This window comes from Malurus melanocephalus, unplaced genomic scaffold, assembly GCF_030028575.1.
Source record: "Malurus melanocephalus ecotype Western Australia unplaced genomic scaffold, MMel_1.1 scaffold_11, whole genome shotgun sequence".
In the NCBI taxonomy this organism is placed as follows: Eukaryota; Metazoa; Chordata; class Aves; order Passeriformes; family Maluridae; genus Malurus; species Malurus melanocephalus.
In genome coordinates, this window is record NW_026623243.1 from 2,028,158 (window position 1) to 2,044,646 (window position 16,489).

Here is a 16,489-nt window from a genome sequence, read left to right on the forward strand (position 1 = left end):
CAGGCAGCAGAGGCCAGACATCAGGGTCTCACGCATCTGCTCCAATGCCTGCAAAGGCAGAGGCTGTACTGAGTACAGGCGCACACTCATCCATACGTGTTTGGAAACTGTTCAGACACAGCTACTGTGAACTGTGATTTAATCTGCTGCTTCTGCTTTGAACTTGTCAGTACTCTCTGAGATCTAGATCAACTGCTGCATTTTTTAATACCCAACCGTTGAAAATGAATTTGAGGACCAACRGGAGAGTACTGATACATTCTTTGAAAGTTGACTGTGTTTTACTTCGAGGAGGTACCGGCTCTTTTTGGATCCCGGTAAGAAAGGCACTGACACTCAGAGCAGGCTAGCTGATTTATTGAGTATGAAATTGTAGAGGAGGTGACAGCAGTCTCAGTCCCTTTGGAAGCTGGGAAGTGCAGCTTTGCAGCCAGAGGAGCCCCTCGGTGTGGGTCAGAGCACAGCACAGTGTTCCAGTTGGGCTGGGTTTGCCAGCTCCGTGTTCAGTGGCACTGTTGGGTACAGATGCATCCAGCACTGACAGCTGTCAGGTTTGGAATCTGGACTCAGTTCTGAAGACTCCTGTGGATCRTGCACTCCAGTACTCTCAGCTCAGTAAAGCTATGCCTCCCAAAGAGGTGTGKGCATTATTTGAAGTGCATAAGGCACTAAACACATAATTCTGGTTGAATACATATTGAATACATGAGAATTGGTTACCTGTGAATTTGTTATGTATACCTTGATCAGGTATACTATGGTATGAAGCAGTTGTATGGTATCCATAAGAGAAAAATTTGCTTTTTGTCACAGTGCCTCCTCTGGGGCCTCTGCTCTATTTGAGCAAGCAATCCTGTGATTTTCATCAGATTAAATTTTTATTTACTATTTGGTTAAAGTTTCAGATGAAAATTCTTTACCAAAGCTGAATTACCAAATGCAGAATATATCACTGTCCCATTTTCCCATGTGTCAGTTTCAATTATAATTGATTTCCAATTCTGATCTGCTTTGTTRCACGTGCTCTTGACAGGAGTATTTGGTACAGCTCTGTGCTTTCCTGACACGTATTAGCCAATGACCTCAATATTTAAAATGAGGCTTGAGTACCTTTGCCATAGCCACTAAGAAAGGAGTTCAGGATTCCCTGCTMCATCACATCACATCAGCTACCCCTTTACCCAGATTGAAAAGTAGGCCAGACATTCACATTTTTCTAGGCCTTAGAGCAGAGCTAAATGAATTTTGAAAACTATTGCTATTTTTACACTGCCTTGATAAGATTGCTGTGAAAAGGTATGCTTAGAAGGTATCACTGTGGAATATTGTCCTTGCCAGAAAAAAATCAACTGATGTGAGTAGGCCCTGGCACTTGCTGAATGACAAATATTGTAATTTTGCCAAATTTTTTTCCATACATTTTTTAAAGGATAAAAACAATTTCCAGTAACTGGACCCAGAGGAATTAAACTGGTTTAGAAATATAATGGTGAATTAATCTAGCTAATCACTTACAACAGATTGGAATAATGTTCAAAACATTATTCATTATCAAATCACATAAACATAGCAGTCAACAGATCTGCATTAGGGTTTGCAAGGTACAACATCTGATTTCTAGAAGTGCCATGTTAGATATTTAAGGTTCACTCCTCATTACCCATTGTTCTTTCATGTGTAATTTCTGACCTTTCCCAACACTTCAAAGAAAACTTTTCAAGCTTTCTTTTCTGCTTCTATTTCCTGCAAGAAGGACCCAAGCTGCAGCATGTTGTAAAACAAATGTATTGACTGACCTGTAAGGAAAAAGCAATTCTTCACCTTTCTACTTATTTTTAAGGCTGACTGGTTTACCCTAAACACAATAGCAAATCATGGAAGCAGCTCTTTCCCTGTAAGACAAATGCAGTTTTCTRGGCAGTGAGACCTTACACATGCTGTGTTTTAGGAATGGCAGTCCCAAATTCAGTGCCCCCACCAAGGCTCTCCAGACCATGCTCTGCTCTCTCTCTSGCTCCCCCATTTTCCCCTCTCTTTCCCCTGCAGTGGAATAGAGAAGAGAGTTGGAGACACAAAAGGCAAAGGTCACAGGTTGAGATAAGAACAATTTTCTGTCAAGAGCAGTAAGACAAGAAAATGAACAGTAACAGCAGCAACACTAATGACAGAGGGTAAAGGGAAAGAAACGATTCACATGGGAAAAATCCCAATAGAAGACAATACCAGAGGGCTCCCTCTGCCACACTTACTCCACTGCAAGGAACCTGCTCTCCTCAGAAAAGAGTCCCTTTGGCCACCCCTGGCAACCATGTGAGGTGGTACAAAATAATCTCTGTATCCCAGCCGTGTCCCTTCCAGGACACCACATCAGTACAAGTACCATGGTACCTCTGCATGATGGGAGACAAAAGTGCAGCATGTTTGGATGACCTTATGTCCATATTCTGGGCTTTTATCAAACACAATCACTCCAAAGTTTTTATTTTTATTAATGGGATTTCATCCCTTTAGCACAGTATGTCAGGAAAAGTGTATCCTTCAAGATGGAGTACCAAATGAACATGCATTTAAGACAGCATTAAGACCAATGACAGCATTTAAGACAGCTGGGTGGTGCAAGCCCCAGCCCCGTTAAAAACAATAAAGAGCCCCTTTGGTCAATACACACCCTGTCAGTCACTGAACATATTTGTCACTTCAGACATTGCTTCAGAGGTGCTTTGAGTTAAGGGCTCATTTGTGGACTGAAGAAGAAAGAAATAAAATCTGTAATTAAATGTATTCCAGCAGCAGATTTGTTTCAGTGTTGCTGCTCTTTTAACCAAAAAATTCAAGCAGTATTAATAAACTGATTTCATGTAGAGAATTCCTTTCAGTGAAGTAACACCTCCATAATTTTAAGCTATCTGATAGCTGGCCTTTGAAATTACAGCTGAATATGGACTCAATGCTAAAGGCGTGGCTTGTACAAAACTGTATTGTTTTAGCAGTGTCAGTCCACAGGCTGCACACAYACACSAGAAGGTACAGAAYAAATTTCTGCTTAAAGCTTTGTGTMATAGAACATTTGATATTGAAAAAGTACTTTTTTCCCTGCTGACACATATTTCCATATTCAGCATATTTCCTCCTAGTTTACTTGTAAAAAAATCAAATTAAAACAAGCATCTAATAAACGTAGACTTTCAGTTTGCTCTGTTTATGCAGACAAATGGTAACAAGGCAGCAGTTTTATGGAGATACCTCTGTGGGCATGTATCAGAGTTGCAGCAGAAAACAAGGAAAAACACACTGCAGCACATTGTTCTACGGTGAAGTTCACCCATACCTTTACCACAAATATGAATTCATTAATAATAGCATGAGYCTGCTCTACATTTTTCAAGCACTTTGGATCTGGCAATCTGTCATGAGATTAATGTTTTGCCAAACTATAGTTCTTACTGGGAGTCTCATGTGTAGGAAGTGCTGTGGACAGGAACTGCAGCAAACTGTGCCATGAAGACTACTATCACTTCTTGCWTTTATTACTATCCTCCGGAATTGTTCTTTTCTTTTGTCTCCATCTTATGCTGATTTTTTGTTTCCAATTCTTARCATTCACTGTACACTTTGAATAATACTTGAAGTAAATTCTTATTTRGATTCTTTTTCTCTCCTCCACTTGGTACAATTTTTTGTACTGGTCCCACCTGAAGAACTTGAATGTATAAATGTGCCTAATTTTTTCATAACATCATTTAAATATTTGGCYTTGCCCCTAACAGTAGTATCTGTTCCTGCCAGTTTCACATCTTATTGCAATGGCTTTGGCCAAAAAAAGTGCACAAATTCTCGTGCTCTGAAACACTGTGGTATTGAAAAGCTTAGCACTCATCCGTGTTAAGACAATAAACTCTCTTCCTTCTGTTGCAAACCTCAGCTCGTATCCCGTGGGCTCTACGGTCCTYCTTACAATCCCACTTCCCGCTGCTCAGTAGCCAAAGGATTAGTATTAAGATAAGCATTTCAAAGCCTTGTCTGTAAATCTCTGGATCCCATAACTGCAAAAGCTGATGAGAAAGTTCAATCACTACTGAATAGCAGGTCACCTACCAGAAATGCCTCTTTTCTGCATTTCAATTCAGTCTTTCCAACTGCAGTTTCAAGAGCATGACATAACCAAGAGATTAAATTCAACGGAATTTGGAAAAGACTTCCAATCTTAAAACACAGACTTCAAGGAGCCAAATCACACACGGACCCATAAAAATACTATTCCAAATCTATTTTGTTTTCTTTTTTCCCTGAAAATACTTTTTAATTACAATTTTATTCCTTTTCCTGCACTTRTCCATGTAATTAGAGCAGGGAATGGGTTCATGTTCCTTTATTGGTCTTTTATAGTTCTATTATTTTCCCTCATAGTTCCATTTTTGTATTCAGATACTCTTTCCCCCTTATGATGTTGCTGCATGTCATATATTTCACACTCCACGCATATTTTCCATTTCCAGTAAGAAGGTGATGTTTTGATCCAGTTTTCCTGTATGCTGGAATGTATGTGGAGGGAGAAAGAAGATGTGAAACCAGCAAGACATACCTGGAGTTTTCACTGTATCTTAATGTTCACCTGATTTCTTAYTGGTTCAAATTCTGGCTGTCTTTGAATATATATTTCAGTAACTTTAAAAACTATTAGATCAGACATTTGAACTTTTATTAATGTTTTAGAAACTAAAATCACACACCTAAGGATATAAGACTTTTTTGGTAATTAAAAGAAATTGCAAGTAATGGCTAGAAGTCATTGCTGCCTGAGATGCTCATCKTTCAAAAACCAGAGCCTGTCGAAGCTGCCATTCAGGACACAATAATCTCATGATTTTCACTCTTCAGTCACACACTCACAGCTCTCTGCACTGACCAGGACAGGTGACTCAGGTCCAAGTCCCACCTCAGTTACTGCCACTGCTCCAGACAAAGGATACCAATGAGACCCACTTTAAAATGTCTATCCAGCAATTTTTTCTATACAGTGATATTTAGTATGAAAAAATATGTAATTATTAATTTGTTTCTATGYACTATATTTAGAAAGAGAATTAAACATATACCTTTCAATCCAAAGAACTACATATTCACTTGGAGCATTATGTTGCATGAGGGCTACAGATGACAAAATTCTCAGTTATGAAATAGGAACTAAAAGTCAAATACAAAAAAACCCCTCATTATTTGGAGAAATCTTTATTAAAAATTTTAATACGATATTCAATAGTGAAAAAATAATGTGATGCATATGTAGAGTTTTAGGCAGGGATCTCAGACAAGGCATGTGGTGAAATTTATTGATTTTACACTGAAGTTAACAAACTCTTCCCATTTATTATTTCACAAAGATTTATTTGGAAAAAATGTACAATAGCAATATCTTTCAAAGTTGACCAAAAAACCTAAAAATAAAAATTCATATTTTCATACACTCTATACAAAAAAAGGAAAAAGATCGCCTTCAACTTCACCTCTAATTTGTGAAAACATTTGGATATGGCCAGTGTCTAGAATTATATAATATTCATTTGTTATGTCTATTTCTTGTTGAGGTATTTATGCAAATATTCAAGATAACTGTCATAATTAGCAGACTCTTTGATAAACTGCTGGTTCCATTTCAAAGTTGTTTGATTTTTCAGAATTTTTAAAGGAAATTCATCATTGTTAATATTGGCCGTCCCTATACATTAATCAATAAAGAACAATATCCTGGCTTATGACATATAAACCCAGTATAATTTTTTACAATACAAAAAATAACAGAGGATATTTGATGCAATTTTAAATGACAAATTGCATAATCTACTAAACAACCCTGAAAAATGAAAAAAATATCAAATGTCATCTATTATCAAAATAATAATCTACTGACAAATATTCCATCTTGCYTCTGAACTTCTTTAAAAACAGCTGCTGTAAATACTATGTAATTTTGCTCTGATGGAAAGCATTTGATTTGACATGGATTTCTACATTAATTATCCTTAGAGAAACATGTCCTGAAAACTTCTGCATGCAAAGTAAAACCGCCAAGTAATTTTCTAGACCAGAAGAATTTTTAGTCCATGATAGCACCAGATCAGTTCTGTATCTCTAAATTTAGCCACCCAATCTGATTATGTAAGACAGAAAAGGCAGATCAAGGCAGTGTAATCTGATGGAGCCAGATCCATTCAGAGAGCCTTTGAAAACACAGACCCAGCTAATAAGCACTATAACAACTCTGGTACCCAGCAGGTCCACCCAAGAATCATTACCATCTACCAAATGTCAATATTCATTTTATAATTTTACACTCCCTTACTTTCATGGCTTGACTTTAATTTTAGTGATAATCATTACATGGAAATGTTCACAATGCCATCAGAATCTACAGTGATGGTACATGCAGCAGTTACCTGAGTATTACTAACAGGAGTTCTGTCTAAATGTACATAATCAGTMCAAAAAAGCTTCTAAAAACCAACCTCCCTGTAAAACTGTCTGAGAACAGTAATATTAGCTTGCACAAAATAGTCTGAGTTTACTGAAGAGCTTCTTTTCCCTACCTCTGCTGATATAATTTACTATCCAAATAAACACACAGCATCATCCAGACATTTTTCTGAGTCAAGTTCACCAGTTTAGGGTACCCTCATCACYGCCTTTTTGAAGGATAGATGGATAGTAGATTGCTTCCATCAACCCAACCCAAGCAGTTTCCAGTGAAAAGCTCCACTTGCCCTCAGAACACAAAGTTGTATGCCAGGAARATAGCAAATATATCAAAGTATAATTCACATTCACACACAAACTAAAAGTTCATACATACAGGTTGAATTCCTAAGAAAGGAACAAAGTTGTTTTTTTTAATACAGTCTCTGATACCCCCACAAAAATTGATTCTTACTGATTACTTACAATCAGCAACACATGACTATACAACATCTTCAGCAATTGTAGTGTCAAAAATTTGGTAATAAACTTGATTTTTCGTTGAATTTCTGACATTATAGGACCTGATGAAGCATTCCAGCCATGGCAAGTCACCTATCAAAAAACCACAAATTATTCTTCAGTATCAATTTCAAACTTTTATAGGAGGCAAGTATAACTTGAGCAGGATCCTAACTAGGATATCTAAATGTATACAATAATTAATAATAAGAAAAACTAATYGCTAACTTTGGAATTCCAATTAGTATCTTTAAAGTTTCTCACAACATCTGAAATGGTGTTCTGTGACAGTCTTCTAAGACTTTGTGGAGTGCTCCCTGCACCAGCASTCCACTGAACACTTGGACCCAGTAGCTGTGCCACAGTATAAAATACATACACATAAAGATGTTCCAGTAATAAAAATTMATCTCCACGTCTCTCTATGACACAATTTCACTGGTCTCAAAGAGAAAATCCTTTCCAATCTTTATTCCAGGGCAACCTTTTCWAAGTATGGCAAAGACTCCAGGGTGATTGCAGTGGTCACTGACAGCAATGCACTTGGWGTACACCCTGGAGGTCAGAGCTGTGTCACACATTCAGCTACCTTGGACATGTGTAGTTTAGGCAGAGCTACTTTCTGCTACAACGCACAAAAATCACTGTAAATAGATTTGGATTAAGCATTTGCTCAATTTCCATGGGTATTTCCCACGGCAAGGGATTCTCTAAATCAGCATGTGCAATCWAAAGCAGGGTATCACCCAAAGCATGTGCCAGATACGCTGAATTTCCGTTCAGTTTTCCCTAACATGCTGTGACACTCAGTACAAGGGTGTTCTGGTTAACTTCCATATGAATACAGATGGCATGTTAGTGCCTGCACAGGCATGACTGTCCTCACACATCACTGCATGCTACATGAGGATTTACTGAACCATTCCTTTTCTTTCTCAAAGGGAGACCTAATATTAAAAGCTTGTTATCAGAATACATTAATTGGAACTCTGCTTTCAGACTCCAGAATTTCTCTGTTTTGAGTTTTGCTCGTGCATAAGTTGAATTCTAACACCTCGCATTTGCAATGGAGATTGAAAGACCACTTCACTTCTCTTCCCACCCCCCTTTTAAAATAACAGCAARCTGACCTAATCTTCTTCCTGGAGGACAGAGTGAATTCATGGTCATCTGCATCTTTTCCTGAAGAAACTGGTTGGTTAAGACTTCAGAGGCAGGAACTTGGAAAAACCTCTCCTGAAAGAGAAAACATGAGGGGTTGGTTGAAGGAAGTGTAAGCAATCATTAGCYGGAACCTYGACTGAATGCTCTTCTAGGAACTTAAAATTAGGTAACACAACGGAAGRATAGTATTATTTAAAAGATACAGAAAAAAAGCAAACTGTCTGAAAAAAAAGGTCTGTTTTTCAGTACCCCTGAGTATTTAGGGACTACAGCCACCCAGAAAATACACATGTAGGTCTCTATACATAACAGTAGATATCCTTCATGAACCTCCATAACCAGACAATGTTATGGCCAGAGAGGATGGTCAGTCACCCTCAACAGTCCCCCACATCTTGAGAGGAACAAAATCACTTGAAAAGAAGGGGCACTGCAACCTGGCTTTATATCTGAGGAACTCCCTTAGTGTGAGTTTCATTTCTGACCATTTTAGMAACTATGGAAAAAGGCTGTGGGGTAAAATTCTGAATCAAGACAGAATACAATAAATTAAACATTATTACATTAACATTATTAAAATGTTAAATAAATGTTTTCTGTGTATATTTAAACCACATACTGTACGCACAACTGAAAAAACTGCAAGTTTATTCTTTCCAAGTTTATTCTTTCCAAGTTTATTCTTTCCAAGTTGTTACCTTATTTTGTATCTCTAGAAGCTCCTCATAACTTCTCAGAGTGAGTTAAAATTTTTGGTAGTAATTTCTCACTTTGGTTAGAAGATACAAATACAGAATAATCTGCCTCTGTACAGTTTTTGTATGACATGTTTMATGGCAATGATCGGAAGCTAGCAGATAATCCAGCAGCAAAATTGACACAGATAACTCTCTCTCTCTTCCARTTCTGACTATAACACTTTTTCATTTTTTTCCTCCACTGATTCTTCATATAAGGAGGGGAGGAAAGAAAAGAACTGTGCTCCCATGGAAGTGCACTGGAAGCTAGGGGGTAAAGCTGCACTTCAAAGCAGCTCAGTTCCTTCTCAGGTGATAGAGAAGGACTGGAGTTTAGGCTTGGAAACTATTGGCTTGTCTTTGAAGTACCACCAGCAGGAATTCAAGCAGCTGTCATTTCAGAAGAAATTGTGGGTATTTTCCTGCAGTTAAACTTTAGTACTGAGCAGTATCTGGTAAGAAAGCGAGCTACCCTGAAGTAAAAATRCTTCGACTTCTTCATCATGAGATGGTTTAAATCTTTTCTCTCACCTTCCTTTTGCAGTTTAGCTTCTTGATATAAAAAGAAAAAAAGGACAGTGAAAGGAAAAGATAATTGTCTGAAATGGGATTGTAGTCTTTGATTTCCTTTTCTGTAAAAATGTCACGTATTTTAAGAAAAAATACTTTTTTCCCAGCATTATTTTTACTYACATTCTTAAAATTAAAACAAGGAAGAATATTCTCTTCAAAGTCCCATTCAAAGTCATTTAATATAATGGTGGAAAATGTGCAGATTATATACACATTAAACAGCACAGATATGCAGAAAAAAAATCCCACTAAAGTCTTTTTGCATCCTGTTTTGTCACACCCACATTGCAGTGACAGGAAAACCATCCATTCTTCAGCGTCTCAGCTAGCAGGATTGCTCTAAAGTTGCTTCAGAGAAAACTGAAGATAGGTTCATTCTAAAGTTAATAAAGTAGTGAATAACTGCTTTTGAAATGAAGATAAATATCTGTACACATACAGCTCAGTTCTGCCTAGGGATGAAAGGCCTCCTTACGTCAGGGTCATGTGAAACAAGAAAATCAAGAATTACTGAATGKATATATTCTGTTGAGAATTTAAAAATAAGGTAATGAGATTTTAAACTAATGCAGAAGTTACCTGCATAAATCCTGAAACACTCCCATCAGTCCCACAGCATTCAGGCTGCATAATTTACCATTGCAAATAAAAGAGAAATCCAGCCATAGGAATGTATAAAAGTTTATGGCAATACCAAATAATCTATTCTCAAGCTTCAGTTCTTTATGCTTTAACATTCGATACTCTGTGAAGTATTAACAACCTAACAGCATTGTGATCATTCCCACAAAACACTGCAGGTAACATAGAATGAGTATTTGTGTACAAACACTTGCTATTTTAAAAGCAAATTAAAATACAAACTCACATAATCTACCTTTATCTAGGTTTACTCACATAATCAAAAATGTATGCATTTAGTGATCCTGTTTCATCAACCAGTGTAAACTTCATAATAACAACATACTGAAGAAGTTCAATACCTAAAACTGAAGAAAAGAAAAAAATTATGTTTCTCTGAGAGGATATGCAAGACAAACTGTAAGAACTCGAGCTGACAATATCCCCCCTTTAAAAGTAACTGACTTTGAATACTGTCATTGAAAGTATAAATTAACAGACCAAAACACAGAGGCTCTGAACAGCAAAATGTTATTTATCTTTTAAGACCACATTGCAATTTTCCTAGAAACACTTTAATAGATGAGCCTATAAAAACACATTATGATTTTAACTACTTATTCTCATGCTYGTAAACAAAGACCTAATATTTGCTTAAACCTTAGATCCTACATTAGTGGACCCTCCTACCCTGTTCCTTTATCCATGCAAGATTAAAGGAGATCTTTATTGTATTGCTCCAATAGTTTTCTTATTTTAGAAAGTGTTTACCAAACTTATTTGCTGCTAGCTATTACAGCTTAATACATCAGAACATGAATTGATAAACATGCAAATATTCTTTTTCCTAAATGTGTTGTAAAGTTTTTTAACTCCATTTTCAGCATTTTAACATGTTGACTGCATATAGTAACACAAGGAACACACAAAATTGTGTTCAAATTCCCTTCATTTGAATATTATTTCTTGCAGACTCTCCAGAACATGCTTAACAKAAGGTTTATAAAAAAAAAAAAGTCTAACTTATATGAGTCATTAAATAAGACTCTTTAGTTCAGGTCTGAAAAAAAAACAGTATCTTCAAAAGGAAAAGCAAGACTGATTTCTAGGACTACAAGTATGTACACAGTTTAAAAGTAACATCTACAACTAAAAATTCATGACGTCTGTAATATGGCAAGTGTTATTACAGATACCTATGGTAGAAGAAACCAATCAACATATAAAATCCTATAATTCATACTGCAGTAGTTCCAAATGTAAATAAGTTACTTAAACTCTTAAAAGGTGAATGAATTTTACAGCATCAACATGACCATAATTACATGCTTTCTCTGCAAAACTGCAACTCAGAACTGCAAATCAAACTATTCCATAAAAAGAGTTCCAAAACAAGACACAGAAGTATTTCAGGACAATGCCATGTCAGCTGACCTTGTGCTATTTCAGCTGGTTCCCATGACGGTTGCTCTTCTGCTGCCATGGAACTTAGACACCTCATAGGCTTTGGAGTTGAACACTGCTTGCACCTGGCATTGAAAACAAGGTATTGAGACTAACCAAACACTGACTTATTTGTACTAGAAGTGTTCTGCACAGAAAAAAACAAAATTCTGATTTTCTTACACAGTGGAAGTGTGTAAGAAGTATTTGGAAGTGGGTGTAAGTGTAGAAGTATTTCTAGTGCTGCTTGAAATAACTTTTACCAGACAGTCTSGCTTAGAGCACAACAAAATCCTTTATGCTATTTTTCAACTATCCCTGAGGAGAAACAAATCTGGAGAAGACCACTTCAGTGAACAGATACAAGTAAAACTGCACATCAAGGCTGAGAGAGTTGGGGCTGTTCAGCCTGGAAAACAGAGGGCTCCAGGAAGCCCCAGTTGTGGCATTTCCACAACTAAAAGCAGCTTACAAGAAAGACAGAGAGAGACTTTTAACCTATAGTGAAGAAMAAAGTCTGCAGTGAAGAACAAAGAGCAACAGTTTTAAACTGGGAGARGGCAAATTTAGATTGTGAAGAAGGAAGAAATACTTTACAAAGAAGGATTTAAGGCACTGGAACAGGTTGTCCAGAAACATTGTRGATACCCTATACCTGGAAGTGTTCAAGACCAGACTGTATAGAGCTGARCAARTTGCTGCAGTGGAAGGTGTCCCTGCCCAAGGCACGGGGTTGGATTGATGATCAGGAAAGGTCCCTCTCAATTCAAACCATTCTATGATTCTAAGATCACTACACTGCTAAACATACATTGATACATATATTCATATGCCACTACTTCTCACTTTGTACAAGCAAGAATGAACTTGTAGCACGCTCTAAACCCACTACAGAGTTACAGGAGAAATTTGGCTTTGCCTATGTTGAGAATATTAACTAAGAGTTGTTAAAACAATATATTTTTTTCTCATGTATTTACACCAATTATTATAGATTTCACATGTGACATAGTAAGCTAATGCTGCAAGTGTGCAAAAATATTGAAGAACTGTTTTCAAAGTTGCTCCCATTTGCCTCAAGGAATGAGATTACAGAGCAAAAGTATTTGTTCCAAATTAAGCTTCTGTATTAGTCTATTACAGWTAGAACTTGAAATAAACATTTATCATCTTTTAGAATTATATACAAGGCATGTCAAAAAAATCAATGAAACTTCTGCTTAGTGATATAAAGTCAAGCTCAGCTAAGCCACTTTTTTTCCTTTAAAAAACACACTCAAATGCCAATTAACTTAATTGTAAGTTTTGCTTTATTATATGCAGTGTGTCTGTTTTTTATATACAGATGAATATACATGCATATGTACACACATATAATTCATTCTACCATACAAAATCTTTTCCACACTTGCTAGGTATATGCCCCTGATAAAAATGTGCATGAAACACGGCTCTGAAATGTCAGCATCCTTGTGAGGTTCCTTCCTAAATATCCTATAAGCAATCACAGAATATCTTATAAAGCATTTAATTTTACAATCCAACCCTTTGAAGAGAGAACAATGTCTGAAGGTGAGTTGTGTGTAGCTGGGGAAATATATGGATTATGAAAGTGCAAAGGGAAATACTTTGTATTGGTAAAGATCCTGTCCCAGCAGGAGTACCCACATACTGCTTTTATTTAAAAAAAGCTGTAGACTGCAATATCTGCAAAGGTCAAAACTATAAATGACAAAGAGAAACAATTACTTGTATTCATTTTATGGATGGCCCCTATGGGAAACTTTAGGGTTCACATGAAACATGGAATATTTCTGCACAGAAATTTTATTACTGCCTGCAGACCTTGCATAGTGCACCACTGCTCTGTGCTCTGTCTGAACCACTGAGAGAGAGCACTCAGTCACTTGCATGAAGGAGACTGGTACTTCTGAGCTCAGTAACTGCTGGGCACTACTGGGAGAACACACTGCTGACAGCTCTCATTGAGCAGGAACATGGTGCTGCATGGCASATCACAGATATCACAGATATAGAGATACTCTATTCCACAGCTGTAGAATTGTGGAATTCAGAAACCTGTTGAAGTCGTCTCTACAGTGAATGACATCCATAAATAAGTAACGAACTTTGCAGTGTGGTGGATACCAATAAATTACWAATGGTAAGGAAAGGCAGTCTAAAATTCCTTACCTCTTCCAGACCTCAAGCTTTCCCAAGCTTTACAAGCAGACTGACATCCTGAGATTATTTTCTGGATCTCTATTTGAATATTATCTGTTGCCTACATACATATATCTATATATGTAAAACCCCTCAGCATACAATTTTTAAAGCAATATGTTTTGACCTTAGTCTAAGTGAGCCTAGAAAATGGAAGATCTGGRCTAAAAGAGGTATTTTGGTACTCCACACTGCATGTGTGTTTCACCYCTATACCCATGCTGCCCTACCCATGCGCCGCAGACAAGACTGAACCTGGAGTGCTGTGTAATTTAAGGGCTTAAGATTTGCAGATCAAGAGCCAAACTGCAGTGAGTCCTTTGATACAAGGTATCAAATGAYACAGCATTTCATCCCTGATGTCAGCACTGTGGGACCTGCTATGTATTTTACATCAAAGAATCTTTGGGAAAATTACCCCTTGAGCTCTGCAGTCTGAATTACTGAAGAAAATGCTATCTATTACTGCAATGACTGAAATATCAACAAATACTTTTAACTTACCCATAATATTTTATTTTCCCTTGTAGAAGAAAAGGAGCTGAAAGATCTAATAATTCAAGATCATCTTCAGTGGATCTCACARGAATAACACACTTAAATCTTTTTGTAAGCTTCCAGATTTCTTTGAGTGTTCCACCTATTAAAAACAAAAAAATATAGTTTCTTAAACAGTAGTCAGAAATAAATTGAACAACTTGTATTTCTCAGCTGATTTCAGAGTCTTCAATAATAACTGATATCCAATATTAAAAACCAAAAAAATATCCAATATTAAAAACCAAAAAAAAAACAAACCAGCCCAATACTTCCAATTAACAACAGACTTAACTAAGAAACAAAGATTGACATTCATCAAAGAGGATGCCTTAATATCTTCCTGATAGCTAACACTGTAACCAAGAAGTTGTATTTAGTTAACATCACTTTCATATAATTACTCCTATGATGTTACTAGCCATTTTCTTAGGAAAAAAAAAATCAAAGCAACCAAACCCACTTTTCATAGGTACATATCCACATACAGACATACTTGCTGACATTTTAATATCTGAAAATAGATTTACCAAGTTGTATTGATCAGTTGTTTTAGGAAAATGGAGGAAAAATAAATTTTTTTCAGAAAGAAAAGATTAGATTGAAATCAGCTTGAAACAAGACAAAAATAAAGCAGCTATCAGAACTAATCCATTATAAAGGAAAGCAGAAAACAGAAGGGGTTCTGCCATTGACCGTCACACAAAAGACCACGTGATTTACACTTGCTTATTCACATTACAACTTGAGCACAATTGAAGACTTTATTTTAAGCTCTGAATGGTACTATATGMAATTATTCATTATTTTTATTATATTACAAATTCCTCAATAGTATTACTGTGAAACTGCTATGTTTACAGGTCARTGGCTATTTCACTTCACTGAGGAAATCTGATAAAAACCACACCAAACTAAAAAACTCACACTGAGAGAAGCTCTATTAATCTGAAACAACACTGACATCCAGAGGCTGACAAAGTTAATTGGAGGCTTGTATTACCAGAAGCTTTTCAAAACTTTTCAACATCAATACTTAATATAGACTTGTTTASAAGACTCAGCTAATATTTAAATCAGAATTCAAAAATCAGTAAGGACAGTTAGAAAAAAAAATTCAGATGTTAACTTTAGTATAATCAACAGTAAACATAATGGCATAATTTAAAAACAGACAGAAGCATCTTACAACCCCTTCACAGACCACCTTTCTCCTCTGCACAACAGCAACTTACAGTTCCAGCTGAGCTTTTGTTTTCTTTAAACACGTCTTTCTGATCATCACTACTTACACTGAATACAACTTCAACTCATCTTTACTTTGAACATACTCAGAGTGGACACTGCTGTAAGAAGTGGTATATTGGCAATTTACCTTACCTTCTATCATAAGCAAGGTGTCTTCAGGATATTGAAGCATTTCATCGTGCTTCACAAAATGGATGGCTATTTCCCTTGGCTTCTGGCCTCGCGTAGTCCACACTACAGATTCATACCACAATGTGTTGTGTAATTCTGGGTTTGGGGCAGTAGCAGCAGAGCCACGTAAAATGAATTTAAAATCATCTCTATTTGGAACTTCTTGCCTAAAACCATTTCCAAAATGAGTAAGTAAGTTCTAACAGCTTCTCCTTAAGCAATCTACTAACAAGGATGACAGTGCTCCAAATAAATACTAGAATAAAGTCACGAGAGTTAAAGTACATAGAGGAAAAATATCTTCATCATTTCATCAGTTTAAACATTTAGAGTGGTATAGCATATCATGACTTCCCATGTTAATAAATATGCTAAGTTATACATTAACTTACCCAGGAGAAGAGGCAGCCTAGTGGCTACATCCCACACAAATGAAAAWCCACAGAAAACCAAATATATCAGCTTCATGTGATTTCAGTTGGGCCTTAAAAGAGCCACAAACTGTGTATCCCTTCATTAGATTTTAAAAGACCTCATAAGCTTATATAATTGCAAGTCCTGTGTTCTAGTCTATTTGACTTTGCATATATTGAGGGAGAAAACAGAAAAAAAGGGACAGAAGCAGAATACCTCCACATAAACACTGTAAAGGGAAAATCTGCAACTCTGCACCACAGATTCCTATCCTGTCCTGCTGGAGTGCACCATTCGTTCATTTCCACTTGTCAAACACAGAGAAGCAACAATGCAGGCCATCCAAATTACACCAATATTACAGAATCTATTAGCCTGGAAAAGAT

At 36.6% G+C, this 16,489-nt stretch overlaps 1 protein-coding gene across 1 annotated transcript in view; it reads right to left on the bottom strand.

The window, feature by feature from the left end:
- Positions 1-5,219: 5,219 nt before the first annotated feature.
- POT1 (protection of telomeres 1) overlaps positions 5,220-16,489 on the bottom strand; it is a 59,247-nt gene continuing 47,977 nt past the window's right edge. The window contains exons 16-21 of the mRNA XM_057378679.1: positions 15,651-15,856; positions 14,238-14,373; positions 11,502-11,596; positions 10,344-10,435; positions 8,103-8,208; positions 5,220-7,065 (exon numbers count right to left, since the gene is read on the bottom strand). Coding sequence (XP_057234662.1) covers positions 6,953-7,065; positions 8,103-8,208; positions 10,344-10,435; positions 11,502-11,596; positions 14,238-14,373; positions 15,651-15,856 — 748 coding nt within the window. The 3' untranslated portion in view covers positions 5,220-6,952. The remainder of the gene's footprint in view (positions 7,066-8,102; positions 8,209-10,343; positions 10,436-11,501; positions 11,597-14,237; positions 14,374-15,650; positions 15,857-16,489) is intronic.